The following is a 20,405-nucleotide window of genomic DNA, read 5'->3' on the forward strand; positions in this document are numbered from 1 at the left end:
AAAGTACGAATTTTTATAGTTTTTTTAAATGATAATTTTTTTTAGAGAATATAGTAGCATAAATTGTGTGCTTAGATTATTTTTCCTTATATATTCAAATGTATTTCGTGAACAACTATTTTATTTTAAAAATTATGTAAGATATTTTTACATCAAATCAAATCGAGCATACGAAATAATATTTTTAGTAGTTTTTGCCAAAAAAGCAAACAAAATCATTAATATTTATTATTTTCATTGAATTTGTTCAGATTTAAAAGGATTGTCATTGTCGGTTGTAGAAATTGGATTAGTCAATCAACATTCTTTCGGTCTTCTTCATTTCTCTCTCAAAAAATGCAGAAATGGCCGAAGAAGAAAACTCAGTATCCTCTTATAGCACTCGTTTTCTTCATCTTCATTGTTTTCTCTATCCTCTATAATGAAATTTACATTCATGAGATTCAGTCAAAAAACTCCACTAACCATACTGATGATGTTGATGATTCATCTACTTTAGCCAAGGAAGAAGAAGACCCTTTGTTCCTATCTGTGAAAAACCTCACCGTAACAAAAATTCCTCCTGGTTAGTTTTCTAGATTCGACATTTTTCTTCGTTTTATGAGCAAGTTTTTGAGGGATGGTTTGTGGGTTTTGTTTTTTCAATTTTTGTATATGGTGTTTTTTTCTGCATTTTCTTGAAATTGAAGTTCAGAAACAAGGACCCTTTTGATCAATTTCATTTTTTTTGGCGATTTGAATATGGTGTTTTTTTCCCCTGCATTTTCATGAAGTTGGAGTTCAGTAATAAGGACCCTTTTGATTAATTTCAGTTTTTCTGCGAAATAATGGTTTGATGTTTGTGTATTTTTGAGCTCAACTGAAGGGATTTGTGTTTTCTGGTGTTGTTAGTGCCGTTGGATAAATCTAGTGCTTGTCACTCTACTGTGAAGTATAGTGGAAAGAGAGCTGAATGGGATAGCTTTAAACCGGAGTCCGGTGGCCGGAGAGAAATGCCTGAAACATGTGATTATTTTTCTGGTGAATGGGTGTTTGATAATAGTTCACATCCATTGTATAAAGAGTCTGATTGTCCTTATATGTCCGATCAATTGGCGTGCCACAAGCATGGTAGGCAAGATCTGGAGTATCAGTACTGGAGATGGCAACCTCATAACTGCAATTTGAAGAGGTAAGTTTTGATTCTTTCTGCTTTTTGTGTAATATTCTAGCTCATTTGTTATTGTACCTATTTATGCCGGGCCATGTTTAGTATGTATCTAATATTAGCATTCAGATGAAAGATCATTAATGTGGTTCATTGGCATATCGTCGTATTGTTTTGGTAAAATATAGGTATTTTAACAAAACGGGTAAATATGCACCATTTGTTAGACGGCAAATATAAATGCACCTTTTCCCTTCTAAGGTATATAGGGTAATAACATTCACAAACCAATTGTAATGTTAGATGAAAGAATATGTGAGTAACTTCATAGTACTAACCAACTGATAAAATCTCAGATTAGTTAATCTCGCCCTATGATGTTTGATTTCTTGTATTATGTTGTAGAAAGTGTTATGTGTTAATGTTGATATGCAGGTGGAATGTGACTGAAATGTGGGAGAAATTAAGAGGGAAGAGACTAATGTTTGTGGGAGACTCACTGAATAGAGGACAGTGGATATCGATGGTGTGCCTATTGCAATCTGTTATTCCAGCTGATAAGAAGTTCATGACACCACAGGCCCACCTTTCAATATTTAGAGCAGAGGTGAAGTGAACTTATATTCAGTATATGAAATGTATCATACGACTAAGTGATCTCTAACTTTATGTGATGTCAAGTTTAAATGTACTTCATATCTGGTGATGGTGATGATTACGTCAAGATAAGTTAACGTCCGTTACTAAATTCAAGTGTTTATGTGTTGATGACAGGAATACAATGCCAGCATAGAGTTTCTTTGGGCTCCACTTCTTGTCGAATCAAATTCTGATGATCCAGTTGATCACAGACTCTCTGAACGAATACTACGTCCAGATTCACTTCTTAGGCATTCATCAGAATGGATGCATGCCGATATATTGGTCTTCAATTCATATCTTTGGTGGAGACAGGGCCCTGTTAAGTTATTGTAAGTATGAACTCTAATTAAGTAATTAGATCTTGACATAAAGCAGAAATGCCAAGAACTAATATTTGACTTCTCAGCAAGCTGATAAATGAAAATTTAAAATATATAATGGTGGAAAGGAGGAGTGCCTGATTCTTCTTTTGCTATTTTATCTCGGCTGGATTTCCCGATTTCATATTTCTTCAAATTGCAAACTTTCAGCTCACCAGGAACTTTAAAACTATTTATATTTCTTAACTTAGAATTAATGGAAATTTCACAAAGAAAAGAAGATTGCATTCTTATCAGTTCTGTTACCTTTTTAGATGGAGTTCTGAAGAAAATGGAGTTTGCGAGGAAATAAAAGGATTGGGAGGCATGGAGTTAGCTATGGACGCCTGGGCAAATTGGGTGGATTCCAATGTTGATCCCGCGAAGAAGGTCTTTTTTGTCACAATGTCCCCTACGCATTTCACGTAAGTGAGGAGCTCTTCTTTCACTGCTAAAGCTTACTTTGAGTACTTAACTACAAAGTTGTTAATTATTTGTCAAACGTGACATGAGTTATTGTTTGTTACCAGTGTGCTAGGTGACTCGGCTGTAAAAATTCTGAGGCATAGTGCATGAGCTTGACTTGACTCTAAAATATAAAATTATTTGTTGATTATTTTATATGAACAATTAGGAGGATGAAAGCAGCATCTTTTGTGTAGTTTGATCTTTTAATCTAATGTTAAGTAGTTGATGTAAAAGTTTTACTTAGTTTGTCAATTTAGAACAAATTGGTGAACTGAACAGATCAGAAGTTTGCACAGAGTGTAAAGCACTCAATTTCATGTGCCTATGTGCATTGTTGACAGAATTCCCAAATATCTTGCGCTATAACTATTGAGTCCATTCTGTAGGACTCAATAGTCATAGCGCAAGATATTTGGACTAATTATCCATTTCTAATACACGGTGGGGTCAAAAGGGCAGTTAAGAACTTCCATGTTCTGCAAATGGGACTAACGGAAATGAGGATGCTGAGGTGGATATGTGGGCTACTAGAAGAGACAAAATTAGGAATGAAAATCTTCGGGACTAGGTGTGGGTGTCTTTTTGTGGTAGACAAGAGGAGGGAAGTGAATTGAAATGGTTCATACATGTGAAGAAGAGAGATGCAGATGCCCTAGTGAGGAGGTTGAGAGGTTGGCTGAGGCGAGCTTCAGGAGAGGGAGAGGCAGACCGAAAAACATTGGGGAGATATGATTTGTCTGGACATGGTGCATCTCCAGCCTATTGAGGACATGTCAATAGATAGAAAGTAATAAAGGTCGCCGGTTAGGGTGTTAAGTTAGTAGTTGAGCGTCGTCTCATTGTCCAGCGTGACTCCTTGCATACTAGTAGTATTAGCACCATCCTCGTACTTTTAAGTCCCTCGATTTCTGCTACTACATGCTGTTGGCTATCATTTTATCTTGTTGTGGTTACTATGCTTTAAAATATTTTCCCTATTATTTGCTATAGCTTTATTACTTTTGTTTCCTCCTCTTAAATCTGCTTCGATATGTGTTACTTGAGCCGAGGGTCTTTTGTAAACAACCTCTCTACCTCCTTGAGGTGTGGCTAGATCTGTGTACGCTCTACCCTCCCCCGACCCCTCCTGTGGGGATTTCAGTGGGTCTGTTGTTGGGGTCAAAAGGCCATAGTATTTGATTTTATGTTTTAATACAACCAGTTGCTGAAATCCAACACGAAAGATTCTTCTTAGTGTGTTTCCTACCGTAAGAAATCATATCTTCTCCTATTTGCTTCTTTCAACATTCAGGAAAGGAGAATGGGAACCAGGAAGTGAAGGAAACTGCTACAACGAGAAGCTTCCCTTGAATGGAACATACTGGGGCATAGATTCCGACTTGCCCACAATGCAGATGGTGGAGAGAACACTTGCTAGGTTGGGCTCAAAGGTTAACGTTCTCAACATTACTCAGCTCTCAGATTACAGGAAAGACGGCCACCCTTCAATCTACCGTAAGTTTTGGGAGGCGCTGACTCCTGAGAGATTAGCAGACCCTGCTAGTTACTCGGATTGCATCCATTGGTGCTTGCCTGGTGTGCCTGATGTATGGAATGAACTGCTTTTTCAGTTTTTGTGAAAAACAGGCACACTTTGTAAGTTGTTTCCCACTATCCTTGGAGAAAAGCAAAAGGAAAGTTCACTCCCTTGAACGTATAATGTACATCTCAAATGAGCATAGCATGTTTCGTCTGTTAGGTATTGAAGCAAAATCTTGAACCTCAAGGTTTATTACGAAATGCTTCTTACGTTTGAGTTTGCTTTGATAGTTTGGTGATTCTCGATACAAGTGTTGGTGGGAGGTAGTATATGTACTCGCTGAACTAGCTGGTATACCACGAACCGTGTACATACATTCATTCATATCTGTTGTGAGTTTTGGAAATATTATAGAGGGACTAAGATTCCTGTCATTCTATGCAAGTTTAAATTTGGTGGTATGGAACAAATGGAAAATCGAATGGCTTCTACACCTTTTATTTGCAATGATAAAACAAATTTACAAAGTTTTGTAATTTTCATATCATCCTACTATTTGTATTAGTTTTTATTTGCCAAGTTTGGTGCAATTATTTAACATCTTTACAAGAGAAATTGCTCCCAAAAAAATGATGTGGGTATGGTCTTCCAAATCAAACTCCTTTTTAGCCCAGGGAAATAGTGGTAGATTCAGGATTTTCATTCAGGGATTCGAAAAATAAAAATATAAATGTGTTTAGCACATTTTAAAATGAAAAATAAGGCTAAAAAAAATTTGAAAAACAGAATTGATTTTTTCTTATGAATTAAAAAAGGAAAATAAATAAATATTATCGTAGGGATTCAAATTGGGGCCGTGCAACTTAATATTCATGGAACTTGCCACTAAGCTATCTATTTTTATTTGTTATTGTGGGGATTCAATATATATATATATATATATATACATACATATATATATATATGTATATATGTATACAAAAATACAAAAAATTTACCTTATATATCATATATTTTTTTACTAGGAAATCCGGGTGAACTCCATAGATCCAACGGAGTCCGCCCCGAATGAAAATATGTAATACCAATATGATTTCACAAATATAATATGAGAAGGATAAGAAATAGGCCGATTTTATTCCATTCTATGAAGTAACGAAACATACTGTAACAAACCAAATAAGGTCGAAACAAACTATAATGATATACTCTTTCCATTATGAAACAAATATAAGTTTTTTTCTTAAATTTCTAAATATCATAAGATAATATTTTATTATTTTTTAAAACAACAGTTATTTTAAATCACTTCAAAAAAAGTAAAAAATTGGTATATGGGCTTTGTGTGAACCACAAAATTTGGCGCCCTTACTACTAACCATATCGAAAATACTATTCTCCAAAGATATTTTTTCAAATTTTACTTGTCCACTTTAAATTTTACACGAAGTATCAATGAAATTGTATTTCAGCCGTTAATTTCGTTGATAACAAAAAAAAAAAAAAATCAAAAACTGATGATTCACCTTTCTTCCCCAGAAATCTAGAGATTCTATTCACCTCCAGTTGAGCTAACTATGGCTACTGGCCTTCACCAGCAATGTATTAATCCATTATTTACACAATCTCTTCACCGGAAGAATCAGAACTACAGTTATTTCTGCAACTGTACTAATCAACTACGAAATAACAACACTAATTGCTCAGCTCGACTCCGAACTACACTACTCAAATCAATTAATGAAAAAAATCCTAAAACCTTATCCCAAAATTCGATATCTAACTCAAATTCTGATTCCGGAGAAAGTCGGGTCAAGAATCCGGACCCTGACCCGGATATTCCATCCTCATCTGCTTCATCACTGTGGGATTCAGTCACTTCCCAGCTGTATTATCTTCAACACTTGCTTTTGTTATTATTATTTTTTTTTTTGTGTTTTCTGCTCATTTGTGTGTTGGGTTATTTGCAGAGAAGTGCTGAAATTTGATGGAATTGGATGGGATATTGTGTCGATTGCGTTGCCCGCGGCGTTAGCTCTTGCTTCTGATCCCATTACTTCACTTGTTGATACTGCATTTGTTGGACATTTAGGTATGATTAGTATCCCGTCTGTGTTATGGTTTAATGTAATATAGTTAGTAGGATTAAGATGGAAAAGACTCATTATTTACAACTTAGTACTCCATCGTCTCAAAATGTTTGTCACATTTTGCTTTTCGAGAGTCAAACTATAAGTTGCAATTCATCCGATATTAATAGGTGACAGAATACGTTGAAGTGTCAAACACACACTCAAACTATGAGCGTTTGAGGAACAGTACATCTCAAGTAATATGTGATGGTGTGTGTATTATACTCTTTTTTAAAATAAAAGATAAAAAATGCCACATGGGAAACAATTCCACCGCGGCTAAAGGTTAGAAATTAAAATGAAGAACAAATCAAATTAGCCTAAGAAAGAATAAAATGGAGAAGACAGGAGGAGCCAAGTGTGTGTATATACACACATTTGGTCCAGTCAGCATTGAGGTGTGTTTCTCAAACCAATAAGTGATAGTTTAGGTGTGTTTCCCAAACTCGCAATAGTTTAGGTATGATACTAAAAAGAAGAATAGTTTAGGTGTGTTTTTGACATTTTATTCTTAAAATGTTGGTAAAAGTTCGTGTAATTTGATTTTTGAGATGCGCAATATGACTAGTATTTCGGAACGGAAGGAGAAAGTGTTAAGCTACTAATCTTCTGAGATGGCTGAAATAAAGTAGGAGAGATTTAAAAATATTTGCAACATACTGGTCCATGTTTGTCTTACTTATCTATTGATGTGTTTTGTAGGATCTGTTGAATTGGCAGCAGTAGGTATTTCGGTATCAGTTTTCAACCTCATCTCGAAATTGTTCAATGTTCCTTTGCTCAACGTCACAACTTCTTTCGTTGCTGAAGAGCAGGCATTAATTGCTAAAGGTGACAATGATTGTTTGTCGAAGCATCTCATGTGAATTTGCCAAACATAGTTTGTCACTGATGTGAGTTATATTTTTGTTCTTAAACTAGATAGTTCACCTGATTCACAAAGCAAGATATTACTTCCTTCAGTATCAACTTCTTTACTACTTGCCCTTGGCCTTGGCATTGTGGAAGCTGTTGGACTTTTTGTTGGCTCCGGTTTCCTGATGAATACCATGGGTATATCTGTTGTATGTCTTAATTTGGAAAACGATTTATCTTCTAGCATGAGGCCTAACTTCTTGGATTTATGCTTCCCCTTATGTTGAGTATTGCTGTTTGCTAAAGATATTCAGTGTAAGTCTATTTGGGCTTGTTGATGTGTCACAGGATTCACCGATGCGTGAACCAGCTGAGCAATTCCTTACAATGAGGGCATTTGGAGCTCCACCAGTCGTTATTGCACTTGCTGCTCAAGGAACATTTCGTGGATTTAAGGACACAAAAACTCCTTTATATGCTGTTGGCAAGTATCAATGATACCCAATTACTTCTCTGATCTACATAAAGCAAATCGAAGCGAAATCTGTACTGACATGTTGTGCCTGATAATCCGGTTTCATAAATATTATTTATAGATTGTTGGCTGATAACTGCTTCTACCTGTAAAGTTCCTGTTTAGATATTGATTTCACAAATTCATTAGTAAAGTTGAGATAACAATGTTTTGTTTACGTGTAGCCCTATGCTTTTCATATTAAGCCTCAATATACAATAGGTTTTCCTACACAAGTATAGTTACAAACATATAGGTAGAAGGCACTAATTTAGACGTTTGACTTCATTTAAATTCATATGTCTTGACGAAGTAGGGATAAGACCAGTTTTTATTGAAGACTTGTTTAGCTCACTCAACGATGGAGAAACTACTCTGGGATAGTGTTATCAAAAGCAGAAAGAGCAAAAAAGCTCTAAGGTCTGTTGAGGCTTTAAGCGCAAATAAAACATGGGCTTTAATGAAAAAGGCCGCAAAGGGAGAAAAATTACAAACATATGAACAATGAAATTGAAAAAAAAAAATCACGATAAAGTGAAATATCAATTGTTTTAGTGTAACCTCTTCAGAAGAGGCTCATTGGCAAGGAAAAGTATGACTTAGGACCGCTCAACACGTTTTGAGCCTTGCTTAAGGGCTTAAGCGCGTCTTTGACAATATTTCTCTAGGGGATGCTACTACCTTGTGAGATGTACCTAGAGTATGGCTTTATATTAACGAAGTATTGTCGTTGCTCGATGGAAAACCCCCTCCCTGGCAACCCCACCCCCTTAGTATGGCCTGATAAATAGTACTTCTTTTAGTTATGCCTTTAATGTTTGAGTAAAATATTGATACTTCTACTTCCATATCTGACAATGGATTCTGCATTGTCAGGAGCTGGTAACTTGCTAAATGCATTATTATCTCCAATTTTGATTTTCACCTTTGGTTTTGGCGTTAGTGGTGCTGCGATTGCTGGTGTGATTTCTGAGTATGTTGTTGGCGGTAAACCAAACCGTAGCTACTCTATACATGATATAACTTGCTGTCCATTTTCTTTATCTTATTTTTTTGTTTGATCAACGTTTTTACCAGATACTTGACTGCTTCTATCCTTCTGTGGAAATTAAACGGGAAAGTTCTTCTTATTGCTCCAGACGTTAACGTGGGAAGATTTCCTCAGTATCTTAAATCTGGTACTTTCTTGGTAACTCTTGAAACAACACCTGAATCAGGATACATTTGGTGGTTAACAAAGAGAATTTTGATGAGAAGACTCCCCTTTTGTGTGAATAATATGTTTGACACGGCATTCAAATGTGTCCTACTGAATCTCCTATTGCAGCAGCTAGTGAAACTTGAGTATATCTGCATATAAAGATATTTATCCACAGTTGAAGTGACTACTTTAGATTAAAAATATTTTTTCAAGATGTATGAATTTCATTTACATTTGAAGATAGAGTAAGGGTGGAATGACAATTATACAGCAAATTTAAGTTAGAAGAAACAATTTTGCATGAGATACAAAGCAATGCCGATTATTTTGCATGATATATCTCTAAAATGATGTACAAACTTTTGGTCAAGTTCAAGTCCATTTTAATTTTGCATTTGTTGAGCATATTCTTTTTAGGCATGGAAAATTAGTATTTGGATAGAGCATCTTATGTTGCAAAAGGAAACCTAACACACTAAGGCTTTCATGTACCAAACGCATAAACTAGCATTTGGTCTTTGAGTGACTGCAGAAATTTTTGCATGTCTGAAGCCCGTCGAATGAAAATTAAGAGCGTCTCTTGTGGACTTTATCAGAATATATTGAAATTCTCTTATCTTTTTCAAAATAAAAAGATCAGACCTTTCTTAGGTTAAGCTTCTTCTTGTTTTTTCTAGGTGCACTTCTAATAGGGAGGACTTTAGCACTTCTAATTACCACTACACTGTCAACGGCTCTGGCAGCACGAGAGGGCCCCGTGCCTATGGCTGGTCATCAGATATGTGTTGAAGTTTGGCTAGCAGTATCTTTGTTAACTGATGCCTTGGCACTTGCCGGGCAGGTATACTTTAACTAATCGTATTTGTTTTCTCTGCTGTCATTTCTGGCTTTACTGAATAACGCTTAGAAAGTTCGTTCAGCAGCTCTACTTTACGTCTCAATAAAATTCATTTTTATTAGTGATTAGGACCTCAATGTGGCTCCCTGTAACAAATGGAAGTATCATATAACTCTTGAATTTCTTCTTTTAATTTTTAATCTTCTTGGTTACCAATGAAGTCACAGGATTTTCTTTAACAGAGGTTCACAACGAGATTATAGTTAGTGTCCTATTCAGATAATTTCCATTGAATTATTGCTTTCAATCTTTAGTTATGATAAATGAGTTTAATCTTTTGTTTTCTTGAATATTGCATTCTTTTTCTGTTGATCTTTAGGCTCTCCTTGCTGGTGGCGTTTCTCAAGGTAATTATAGCCAAGCACGCGAAGTGGTTTATAAAGTTCTACAGGTAACTTGCATTCTTACTCCTGCAGTAGTCTATCGCCTTTCAACTATGATTACTGACTTAGCTTTTAAGAGAAAACAGTAATAACAGAGACACTGACCTGCTACATCTTTTATTCATTATGTGAAAATCTTGTCAGATTGGTGCATTGACAGGAGTTGCCTTGGGTTTTAGCTTGTTCGTTGGTTTTGGAGCACTCTCCGCCTTATTCAGCACGGACTCTGAAGTTCTGGAAATTGCCAAATCTGGTACTCTGGTATGAAAGTCTTATCCAGATTACCCTCAGCATTCTTCCCTTTTAGGATTTTGAACCCCAAACAGTGCATGTTCCCTAAGTTTACGTTAAGACTACAATTCCTACTTTGCACCAGCTAGCTAATTTCGATACCATGAAATAGTTTTGGTCATTTATAGAAGTAAGCACACGGCTGTCATTTCTAACCTTGTATAGAGCTGTCAGGTTGTTATCCGGATTAACTTGATATTTGAATGATAAACTACTTATTTTTTCTTATTACTATGATCTACTGGACAGTTTGTTGCTGGATCTCAGCCAGTAAATGCCATTGCCTTCGTTCTTGACGGGCTCTATTATGGTGTTTCGGACTTCGAATTTGCTGCATATTCTATGGTAAGCATTATGGCACGTCACTGTTTTTTTCTTCAGAGAATTATGATCTGCGATACCAGAAATAAAGACTTCAAAACTTTTGCATTAATTGAATCTCTCTTAGTGGAAAATTAAAAGGGAAACAAAGTTAGCAGTCTATATGGTTCTATGAGGTGATCAGATGTCAAACAAAAAGAAATCGTTACATGATATTTGCAGTTCTGGTTAGGTTATTGCTTTGTCCGTAACAAAACCATGTAAGAAGACGTTTGGAATGAAAAGTCTAGAGGAGCAAGAAAGGACCAAGTAGTAAGTTGTCCTGGAAGCTGATTACACATAGTAATGAATTGTTGTCCCGTTAGTTGAACCATAACCACACAGTGCTACCTACAGCTGCTAGGGGCATGTACAGCAATGATGAAGTAAAGCCGAGAAAATACATATCAATTTGAGCTAGCCCGGGTTTTAGCCAATCAATGAGATGCTTCTTGAACATTCTTGAATCGGTGTAGCTAATTGAATTCAATGCAAGCACCAATATAGGGAAAAAAAATAAATAAAGATAGTGGCTTTGGAGTGTGTCCTACATTGTGACAAACATTTAAAATATCATCAGACTATAACCCCTCCTTCTGATTCAGCTTCGTGTGTTTGACAAACAGTTTGTGATTGGAACAATCTCCTCAATCTTCTTGCTTGTGGCTGCGCCATTGTTCGGTCTTCCTGGTGTCTGGGCGGGACTCTTTCTCTTCGTTGCCTTGCGTGTTGTAGCTGGACTTTGGAGGTAAATCTCTCATGTCTATCTCTTTCACCAACCTTTGAGAGTGGTAATTTTACGAATCGAACAAAGTTGCATTTACTGTTACTTTTCATTATAAACTTTTTGACAAGCACTTGTGAATACTAGGCTACAAACAAGAGATGGACCATGGAAATTTCTTCAGACTGATATGGAACAGGATAGTGTCTGACTTTCAATGAGCAAGTGATTGATTCTCTATAACGATCGAGACATACTCTATTAGGCTTATGCCAAGGATAGCGCGAATTGATGATGATCATACATCATCCAGGCATTTGCAGATCTTAGCAAAATTGAACTCCTGATATCCGGACAGATAATTCTACAGTACAGGCTTGTCAATTTCATCAATCTCTTTGGTCAGTCTCTACTGAGGGGTTGACGATTTATCTTCGAGATTGCTATTGTAGAGGTTTGAAGAATCCATGATCAAGCTACATCATCTCAATGACCACTAACTTGGGAATCTTTTTCGACTTTTTTCTCCGATTTGTGAAATAATTCAAGAGAGAGAGAGAGTGAGTTCGACAAAGTGATCCTTGTAAAGTTGAACAGTTTACTTGACAAATGCAAATGTAAAAATTTCATTCTTCGTGTGAGGATGTTAAATTGTGTGACCATTTGTTATTTCTTTTTGTGGTGTTAAAAGCTGAAGCAGCGGAGCAAATTCAACTAGAAAAACTCACATTGGACTTAGGGATAATCAGATTCAAACTAATGATTTTCACCACGTCAAGGTGACACTCTATATCTGAGTTATATTAGAGAGACTCAAACTGATGATTTCCACTACGTCAAGGTGACACTTTATATCTGAGTTATATTAGATAGACTCAAACTGATGATTTCCACCACGTCAAGGTGACACTCTATATCTGAGTTATATTAGAGAGACCGTATTTTAAATTGCGTGATTATTCCATCAAAAACATTAAGTTGTTAGAAAACACATTTTCATTTACTTAATTATGTATTCAAATAGAGATAAACATTGGTAAGCTCCAATATCTACTACATCATGCATGCAAATAGGAAGAACAGATATTTCAATTGCATTCTAGTCCAAAATTACCATCTCATATTTTTTTCCATCGTGGACAGAGTTATTCAGTATCTGTAAAAGGTAGGAGGTAATCTACAGAATAGTCAAGGTGCATGCAAATTGGCTTAGACGCCAACGATTAAAATAAGAGGGGCCAAATATGTACTTAATTGACACATGTTAAATAAACACATTTAAACCAAAAGTATCCAACCCTCTCTACATTAAAGTTCACATTATGTGTAGTGAACTTTAAATAGTCACCTTTATCGTATAGAACATAATTTTCTAAAACAAAAAGTTTGTGTTCAAAGTAAAACATCATCTTCTTTTGAAATATTCAAAGCAGTCAGTTACACATGGAGAAATGGAAATTTCAAACCAGCAAATAATGTGCTTTATGATTGAGAAGGACAGATGAGAATTCAATATAATGCAAGATATAGTTGGTTTGACAAGCTTTTAGGAGGTTAAAAACTTTTTTTTTAATCGAATACAATGCAAAATATAGTTGGTTGATCGTTTGGGCCCAAATATAGTTGGTTTGGCAAAGCTTTTAGGAGCCCAAAGACGTTTTTAAAAAAAAAATACAATGTAAGATATAGTTGGTTTGGTTCCAGTAATGAAGTCAAGATTTTTATTAAGGGTCATAAAATATAAAGTAAAAAAGTATATGCTGCTATGAGGGATAGACAACACATAACCTCAAGCAATTCTCACAACCCCTTAACTACTACACTAAGTGGTTGTTTGGATGACTTATTTTTTAGTGATTTTTGGATTTTATGCTATGTTTTAGTCTTGAAAGTGTTTTAGTAACTCAAAAAATGCTTCAAGCACTTCTTTAAGACTGAAAAAGTGTGCACAAAAAAAAAAGTCAAAAGTTGGGTTTTCCCAACTTAAAATATTAAAATTTTTAATTTACAAGTCACTTAAAAATACTCAATCCAAACACCCCCTAAACCTTTAAATTGTATTAAGAGGTGTCAACATTTGTATATATATATATTCATTAAATCAGATTTTGATACATATATATAATGTAATTTTTCGACGAAGGGGTGTCGTTTGACACCCCTTGCCCGAGGGTAGCTCCGCCCCTGGGTTTGGTAAAAAATTTTAGGAGGCCAAAAACGGCTTTTTCTCTTTTTATTAAGTATATTTTTTTTTTAAAAAAAAAGAAGAGATGTTTGACCAAGCTCTTGAGAGAAAATAAGTATTTTCAAGAAGTACCCGACACTATTTTTCAGAAGCTTAAAAGAGCAGCTTTCCCCCCCAAAAGTAATAACTATCGAGTAATGTTAATATCTTGCATATGGTAAGGCCCAAGAGAGGATGGGTGGCCCGGATCGAAGTCATGATCGATCATGACGCTTGCTTGGTGGACTTAAATAAGAAATAAAATATTGTATTTACTATCATCTATAATTTTGGCATAATGGTAAGCATTTAATCCTTAAAAGTAGTATCAGAGCTAAGGCTATGACTTCGATTCCCCAAAAATAGCATTCCGCATGATGTAGGTGTTGGAGGAGGAACTGTTGGGTAATACCAACATCCTGCCTATTACAAAGTCCACAAAGGTTGAATAGCCCGATTCAAAATAATAATCGAACATGTCAAATCTACAAATATATTATTTTTTAAAAAAATAAAGACCCCCACACCCACACCCACACCCACAAACCGATCCAATAAAAAAGGTAAAACAAATGCCTTACACTATTGGGTTGTAATTCTCGAGTTTAATCTTCTTGAATCAAGTCATATAATATGACAATTTTTGAACTAATTAAATTAGTGAGTATCGAAAATCACATATTATACTAAAAAAACAATAATATATTTATCTTTTCAATTTAAAACTCTAATCTTATAATTAAGGGCTAGCCCACTCGATATGGTCTCTATCTTCTCCAATGTATATTATCCCCTTTCCCTTTTAATCCATCTCACCACCCCCATCCATTGCCATGAAAATGATTTTTAGCTGTATTTAATTAAAATATAATAAATTATTGTCATTAAATTATATTTTAGTGGAATTAAGAATTTTTGTTAATGTCCTTAAAGTCTATATTGATATTAGATCTAATACCTAACTAATACCGATAATACTATAACAATTTTTGTTAATGTGCATATTGTGGCTAATCTTTTTTATTGTAGAGACCCCCTCAAAAAAGAAAAGAAACTCCAACTTTGTTAAAATATTATATACAATTTATGGAAAAAAATCATAATAAATTACCTTGTTAGTATATTGACAAGCGAAATATACGAACGGAGTTTCGAAATTCTTAAATGTATAAATACAAAATTTGTATATACTTACCTTGTTTGCGTATTCACAAGCGAAATATACAAACGAGCAAACAAAATACATAAATTAGAACCTCTATTCATATATACTTACCTGTTTGTATGTTTACAAGATAAATATACATAAACTAAGAAGCAAAATATATAAATTGTAGCCTCCATAACAAATAAAACTATAGTTATGATTTATAAAGCATAATTATCGAAATTATAACTATGAAATATAATTATCAGAATTATAATTATTGAGACTTATTATATCTATTATTTTTGCTATTTGTAAAGATTTTCTTAAAAACAAACTCCAACCTAGTAGTCATAATATTGCACCTATAGAGGGGCCCATTTGAAAGTGTAGATTTAATGCGTCTTATAAATCATTTCAAGTGACATGTTTTATGTGCTACTTGCAACACATGTTGGTTACAATATAATTTCTAATGCCCCCCACCGCCCACACATATATATATATTTGGAGAATACAGTAAAAACCTATATGTATTCACGCACGTGGATCATGAAATTTTATTATTTTATAAAAATATTATTTGATTCATAAATTAATATTTATTAATTCAAAGAATGACTTTAAATTTGATGAAAGTTAATTTTGATTATATCAAAATTATTGTATCTTACTAATTTATGTATCATATTTATTGATTTCACATAAAAAAAAAATAGTATACATAAAGTACAACGACTATAAATCTTGTGATGTTGTGATAATAAGAGCTTTCAAGATGTATTATCGAATAGATTTGATCATAGGATATTAGAACACTATGAAGTGGGACAAACTGATCCAACAAAGATCAATGTTTTGGATGCTATCAATTTTGCAATCCCTGTATGGACAACAAATGTTCAGTCAGAGACGATAGCAGATTGTTTTCGACACTATAAAATTCGTTCGGAGGATACAATCTCAGAGAATTTGAATGAACCTACTTATGAAAACGTCATTCATAAACTTGAGGTCATAATCTCGGTTACCACAATAAATGAATTTCAATAACCTATTGGATTATCCGGGTGAAAGTGTTACATGTTTAGAGTTCCAAAGCTTAGAAGAAATTGTGGATACCACCGAAAAAAACAATGTTGATAATGAAGTTGAAGTTACATACCTTTGGAACCAATTACGCATAAAGAAACACTTATCACATCTAAAACTCTTCACAATTTTATGGTGCAGTCCGAAAAGACAACACCGGAGTTCTTGATGCGATAAGAAAAGGTAGACATGAACTTCAACTAGATTCAGATTTTAAGAAAAAACTGAACACAATAAAATCATATTTCACTAAATTATCTTAGATATATTTGTACTTTCCAAGAATTACTAATTTATGATGTTAATGAGATCATATGTTTATATATATATTTATATAGAAGTTTTTTGCAAATATATTATTTTATTATCTTATCAAATTCATAATTTTTTTCATTGGCCAAAATCAACATAAAAAATTATTATTTTAAAAAATTATTAATTTATCAAATATTTATTTATAGAGATTTTACTTTAATTGACGATCGATTACCTCATTCATTATTATCAATTATATAAGCTACTAGAAAAGTATGTTAGTTGAGCATTCAAGAGAAATAAAAAGATAAAAAGAAGACAGGCAAAAGTCTAGCACGAAAAAACGTGACAATATATATTTCATAGTAATATAATGGAAACACAAATAGACTTTAATGGTGAAAAAAAATTGGACCACGAAAGCACAATAAGAAGTGGCACAACATTATTGAGTTTGTCACTAGGCTTCAATTTTCCATTTTCACATTAAGAAGTTTCCGAATTAGTTTAATCACAAATTTTGATTTTAAATTTTAAATATATAAAAAAAAATTATGCTAAAGAGATATTTTCTTCATAAAATAAGTTTTATGCGAATTGAATTTAGATTAATTAAACCCTTTCATGTACACCTACTGGATTAATCCGCGTTAGAAAACATTGAACAAAGGAAACACACATGGATCTTCTTGAATTAGCTTAATCAAAGGTTTCGATTTTGAGTTTTGATATAAATAATAATTGTACTTTAAAAAAATATTTTCTTCTTAAATAAGCTTTATACAAAGTGAATCTGAATTAATCAGATTATTTTATGTATACCTACTTAACTCCGAGTAAGAAAGCACAAAATGGAGGAAATATACATGAATCTTCTTGAAGATGTATTCAAATTCTAAATTAGCGAGACATTGCAAAATAATATTGATCAATAGAGAAAGTTGGAGTAAATGCGCAAAAACATGTCGTAAGGGTTCTACTGAGAACTGACACACTAATAATGAAAATAATAATAATAAAATCGTTTAAAACTATTTATTTCACTCTATTTTTTAACTAATAAAATGAAAATTATTACTTTTTTTTTTCCAGTTGAGATGCACAGCAGTAATTTAAACAGCCATCTTCTTCTATTTACTGAGTTAATGCTTTTTTAAAATTTTTTTTAAAAAATAACTAGGGCAGCCATTCAAGAAGAACTAGTGCTATATTTCAGTAAAGTCATCATTTACAAATCCACTGTTGGTGGCTTCTCCTTATAATCATAAATTATTATAATCATTTTTTTGTCATTGGTGGACAAAGATATTAAATCGAAACATTTGATATGTTGAATAAGCATAAATAATATTAAAATTAAAATTAATATCACTATTATTAACTCTTGGTATAGTTTAAACGTCACAATTAGGATCACTTTATATTTTGGAAAAATGCACGAATACCTCCTAGATTATGATCGAAATCCCAGAGACATACATTAACTATTCTAAGGTCCTGTGATCCTCTTTACTTCTTTTTTTTTTTGTAACTTTGTGCACCTTTTTGGCTTACGTGACAACCAAATATCTCCCACGCACTTCAATTGCTGGAGTTACGGAGTGTGTCATGTAAGACAAAAAGTGTATAAAATTACAAAAAAATAAGTTCAAGGGAGTAATCAAACCTTAGTTTAGTTAAGGTGTGTCTCTGAAATTTCAGTTATAATATAAAGGGGTACTTATGCATTTTCCTTTATATTTATGTGAATAATAATATCAGAATTAATTATTTCTAAATAATATAATGAAAGTAACAAATATAACAAATCAAATAATTAAGAAAAATAATATTAAAATAACTAATTCTAACCTTACTTAAGAAAAAACAAATAATTAAATAACTAATTTTATCATAATTTGCATTCAAATTAAACTATCCTTGAAGATAATGTATATTGAATAACTTATTTTTAAAAAATTACTTTCTATTTGGTTGGTGAGAAAAAGTTGTTTTTCGAAAAATACTTCAAATGTTTTGATTGATGGATAGTGATTTTTATTGTAGAAAATGGGTGGCCCAAACATCTATGGTGAAGCTTTTGAGTTTTAACTAATTTTTTTCTTTTAATCAAGGACTAAATAATCATTTTTATATCATTAGATTAGATTCCCCAACGGAGTGGGCAGATTAAATCAAAGATAATGATATTGTTTCAAAACCCTTTTTAATTAATAAATTTAATAAATAAATAACTTGGTGTTTAAGCCTTGATTACGAGGTAGAATATCAAATCCTCACAATAAAAATCCCACTAAGGTTTTTCTTTCAAAATGTATTACTCCATCTATTTTAAAGTAAACGATATTTTAGTTTTTCATTTCGTTTTAAAATAAAATATATTTTAGTATTTTAAGAAAAAATTGATCTTAATTCTTTCAAAATAATCCTTATTTATATAATCAAGATTCATTAATTAGATTTTCTCTGATTAGGAATAAGTAATAAAATACCTTATTTTCTAAAAATAAATAGGTTCTTAAGAATGTATCCAAATTAAAAATAACATTTATTTTAGAACATAATAATAATAATAATAATAATAAAAAGTAATCCAATTTTGAATTGGATCCACCACACCCAGGCTAAAGGGCGTGGTATAGTGAATAGTGAATAATGTTATTTCTTTGAAAATAAAATGTCTTCGATTTGAGCTATGAAAATAGAAAAAATATTTCGTATGCAGGGCTCTCCCTTCTCTTCGAATGAGAAGGAAGGGGGAGCATTGCATATCAAATATTAAAATAATCAATACTTGACGCAATTTTAAAATAATCAAATTTTAACATAAGTATCAAATAGTGACAGACGGAAGAAATAAAAAAAATAGAATCCACCACCAGGGCGGAGCCACCTTGTACGAAGGGGGTTCGCGGCGAAAAATTATATTATTTATACATGATTAAAATAATTTTATATGTACAGATAGTAGTAGATGTCGAATTCCCTTCGACTACTTCATGTGTCTATTTCTACAAATTTTGAATTCCTTTATTGAAAATTCTGACTCCGTTTCTGTCTACTACCATTATATTACAACCATAAATTATGCACTAGGCTAGATTTGAACGGTGAAATAAATACTTTGGCTAGATTTGAATATAAGTCTCATCCTCTAATTTGTATCAACAATACAATAACACTCGTATATATTCGTGGATGCAATATATATATATATATATATATATGCAATATATATATATATATTTGAAGCAATTAATATAGTATGGTTTGTTTGACTTTGCTTCGTCGGTACATATTTATGTGTGCAATTTATCCAACTGCATAATCAGAGGCAGACCCATGCAACCCTCAACGTGGTGATCCATCAACTTCGAAATTATATATATATATATATATATATATACATTAATATGTAGCAATAAAATAAAGTTGCACAAGAACAACATATTTTCACTACATGATATGTATTCTATCATAATTTGAGTGTGTAGCATTTGTTTGTTTGTTTGTTTATTTTTAAGGAAAATGACTTTTTTTAAAACAATTAATTAATTGAAATTTTCAACTTGATCACATTAATGTGTAGACTGTAGCTAGAAAAGTCAAATTAAACAAAAGCAACATACTCACGAATATAAATGACTAAAACATAACACAGTAATTCGAATGTCTATCATAATATATCGTATTGTATAGAGTAATAATAAAATGGTAGATAAGAAATACAATATGTTGATTAAATAATAAGTAAAGACAAAATGTGAAAAAATTAAAAGGGTCTTACTAAATCGATCGTTAATCATTACAAGATTTTTTATCGTTATCTAACATTTAAACGAAACAAAATTGCAAATATGAGTAATACTCAAAATAAATATTATATTTAAACTAACAATACAATATAAATATACAACAAGTAACAACTATCCAAATAAGATGTAACACGAAAAAACTTAATTAATTAATTAACTTATTGTAATGTTCGAGTTGGATAATTAATGTACATTCTACACACGTTAATTTAGCTATAAGCAAAGTCAAACGAAACAACATATTCACTACATCATCAGATCATAATAATTAATAACACCTTTTCTTTAATTTGGAAAATGACTTACTAAAAAAATTAATTGATTAAATTTTTTATTCCTGCTTTATCTAATTACTTGTTCACTTTTAAAAATAAATTTT

The 20,405-nt window shown here is 32.7% G+C and overlaps 2 protein-coding genes across 2 annotated transcripts; both read left to right on the forward strand.

Annotated features, from left to right (window-relative positions):
• Positions 1 to 270: 270 nt before the first annotated feature.
• LOC107031840 (protein trichome birefringence-like 35) lies at positions 271 to 4,601 on the forward strand. The gene is made up of 6 exons (XM_015233328.2): positions 271 to 565; positions 892 to 1,171; positions 1,583 to 1,754; positions 1,922 to 2,118; positions 2,424 to 2,573; positions 3,908 to 4,601. Exons 1-6 carry the CDS (start codon positions 337 to 339, stop codon positions 4,233 to 4,235), a joined length of 1,356 nt encoding a protein of 451 aa, XP_015088814.1. The 5' UTR covers positions 271 to 336; the 3' UTR covers positions 4,236 to 4,601.
• A 956-nt stretch (positions 4,602 to 5,557) lies between these two features.
• LOC107002674 (protein DETOXIFICATION 44, chloroplastic) lies at positions 5,558 to 12,162 on the forward strand. The gene is made up of 13 exons (XM_015200803.2): positions 5,558 to 6,023; positions 6,106 to 6,227; positions 6,970 to 7,098; positions 7,189 to 7,331; positions 7,471 to 7,606; positions 8,513 to 8,609; positions 8,714 to 8,814; positions 9,515 to 9,678; positions 10,055 to 10,126; positions 10,263 to 10,379; positions 10,659 to 10,754; positions 11,396 to 11,517; positions 11,641 to 12,162. The coding sequence occupies exons 1-13, from the start codon at positions 5,713 to 5,715 to the stop codon at positions 11,702 to 11,704; spliced, it is 1,674 nt and encodes a 557-aa protein (XP_015056289.1). The 5' UTR covers positions 5,558 to 5,712; the 3' UTR covers positions 11,705 to 12,162.
• Positions 12,163 to 20,405: the final 8,243 nt, after the last annotated feature.

This window comes from Solanum pennellii, chromosome 10 (genome assembly GCF_001406875.1).
Source record: "Solanum pennellii chromosome 10, SPENNV200".
NCBI classification, from domain to species: Eukaryota; Viridiplantae; Streptophyta; class Magnoliopsida; order Solanales; family Solanaceae; genus Solanum; species Solanum pennellii.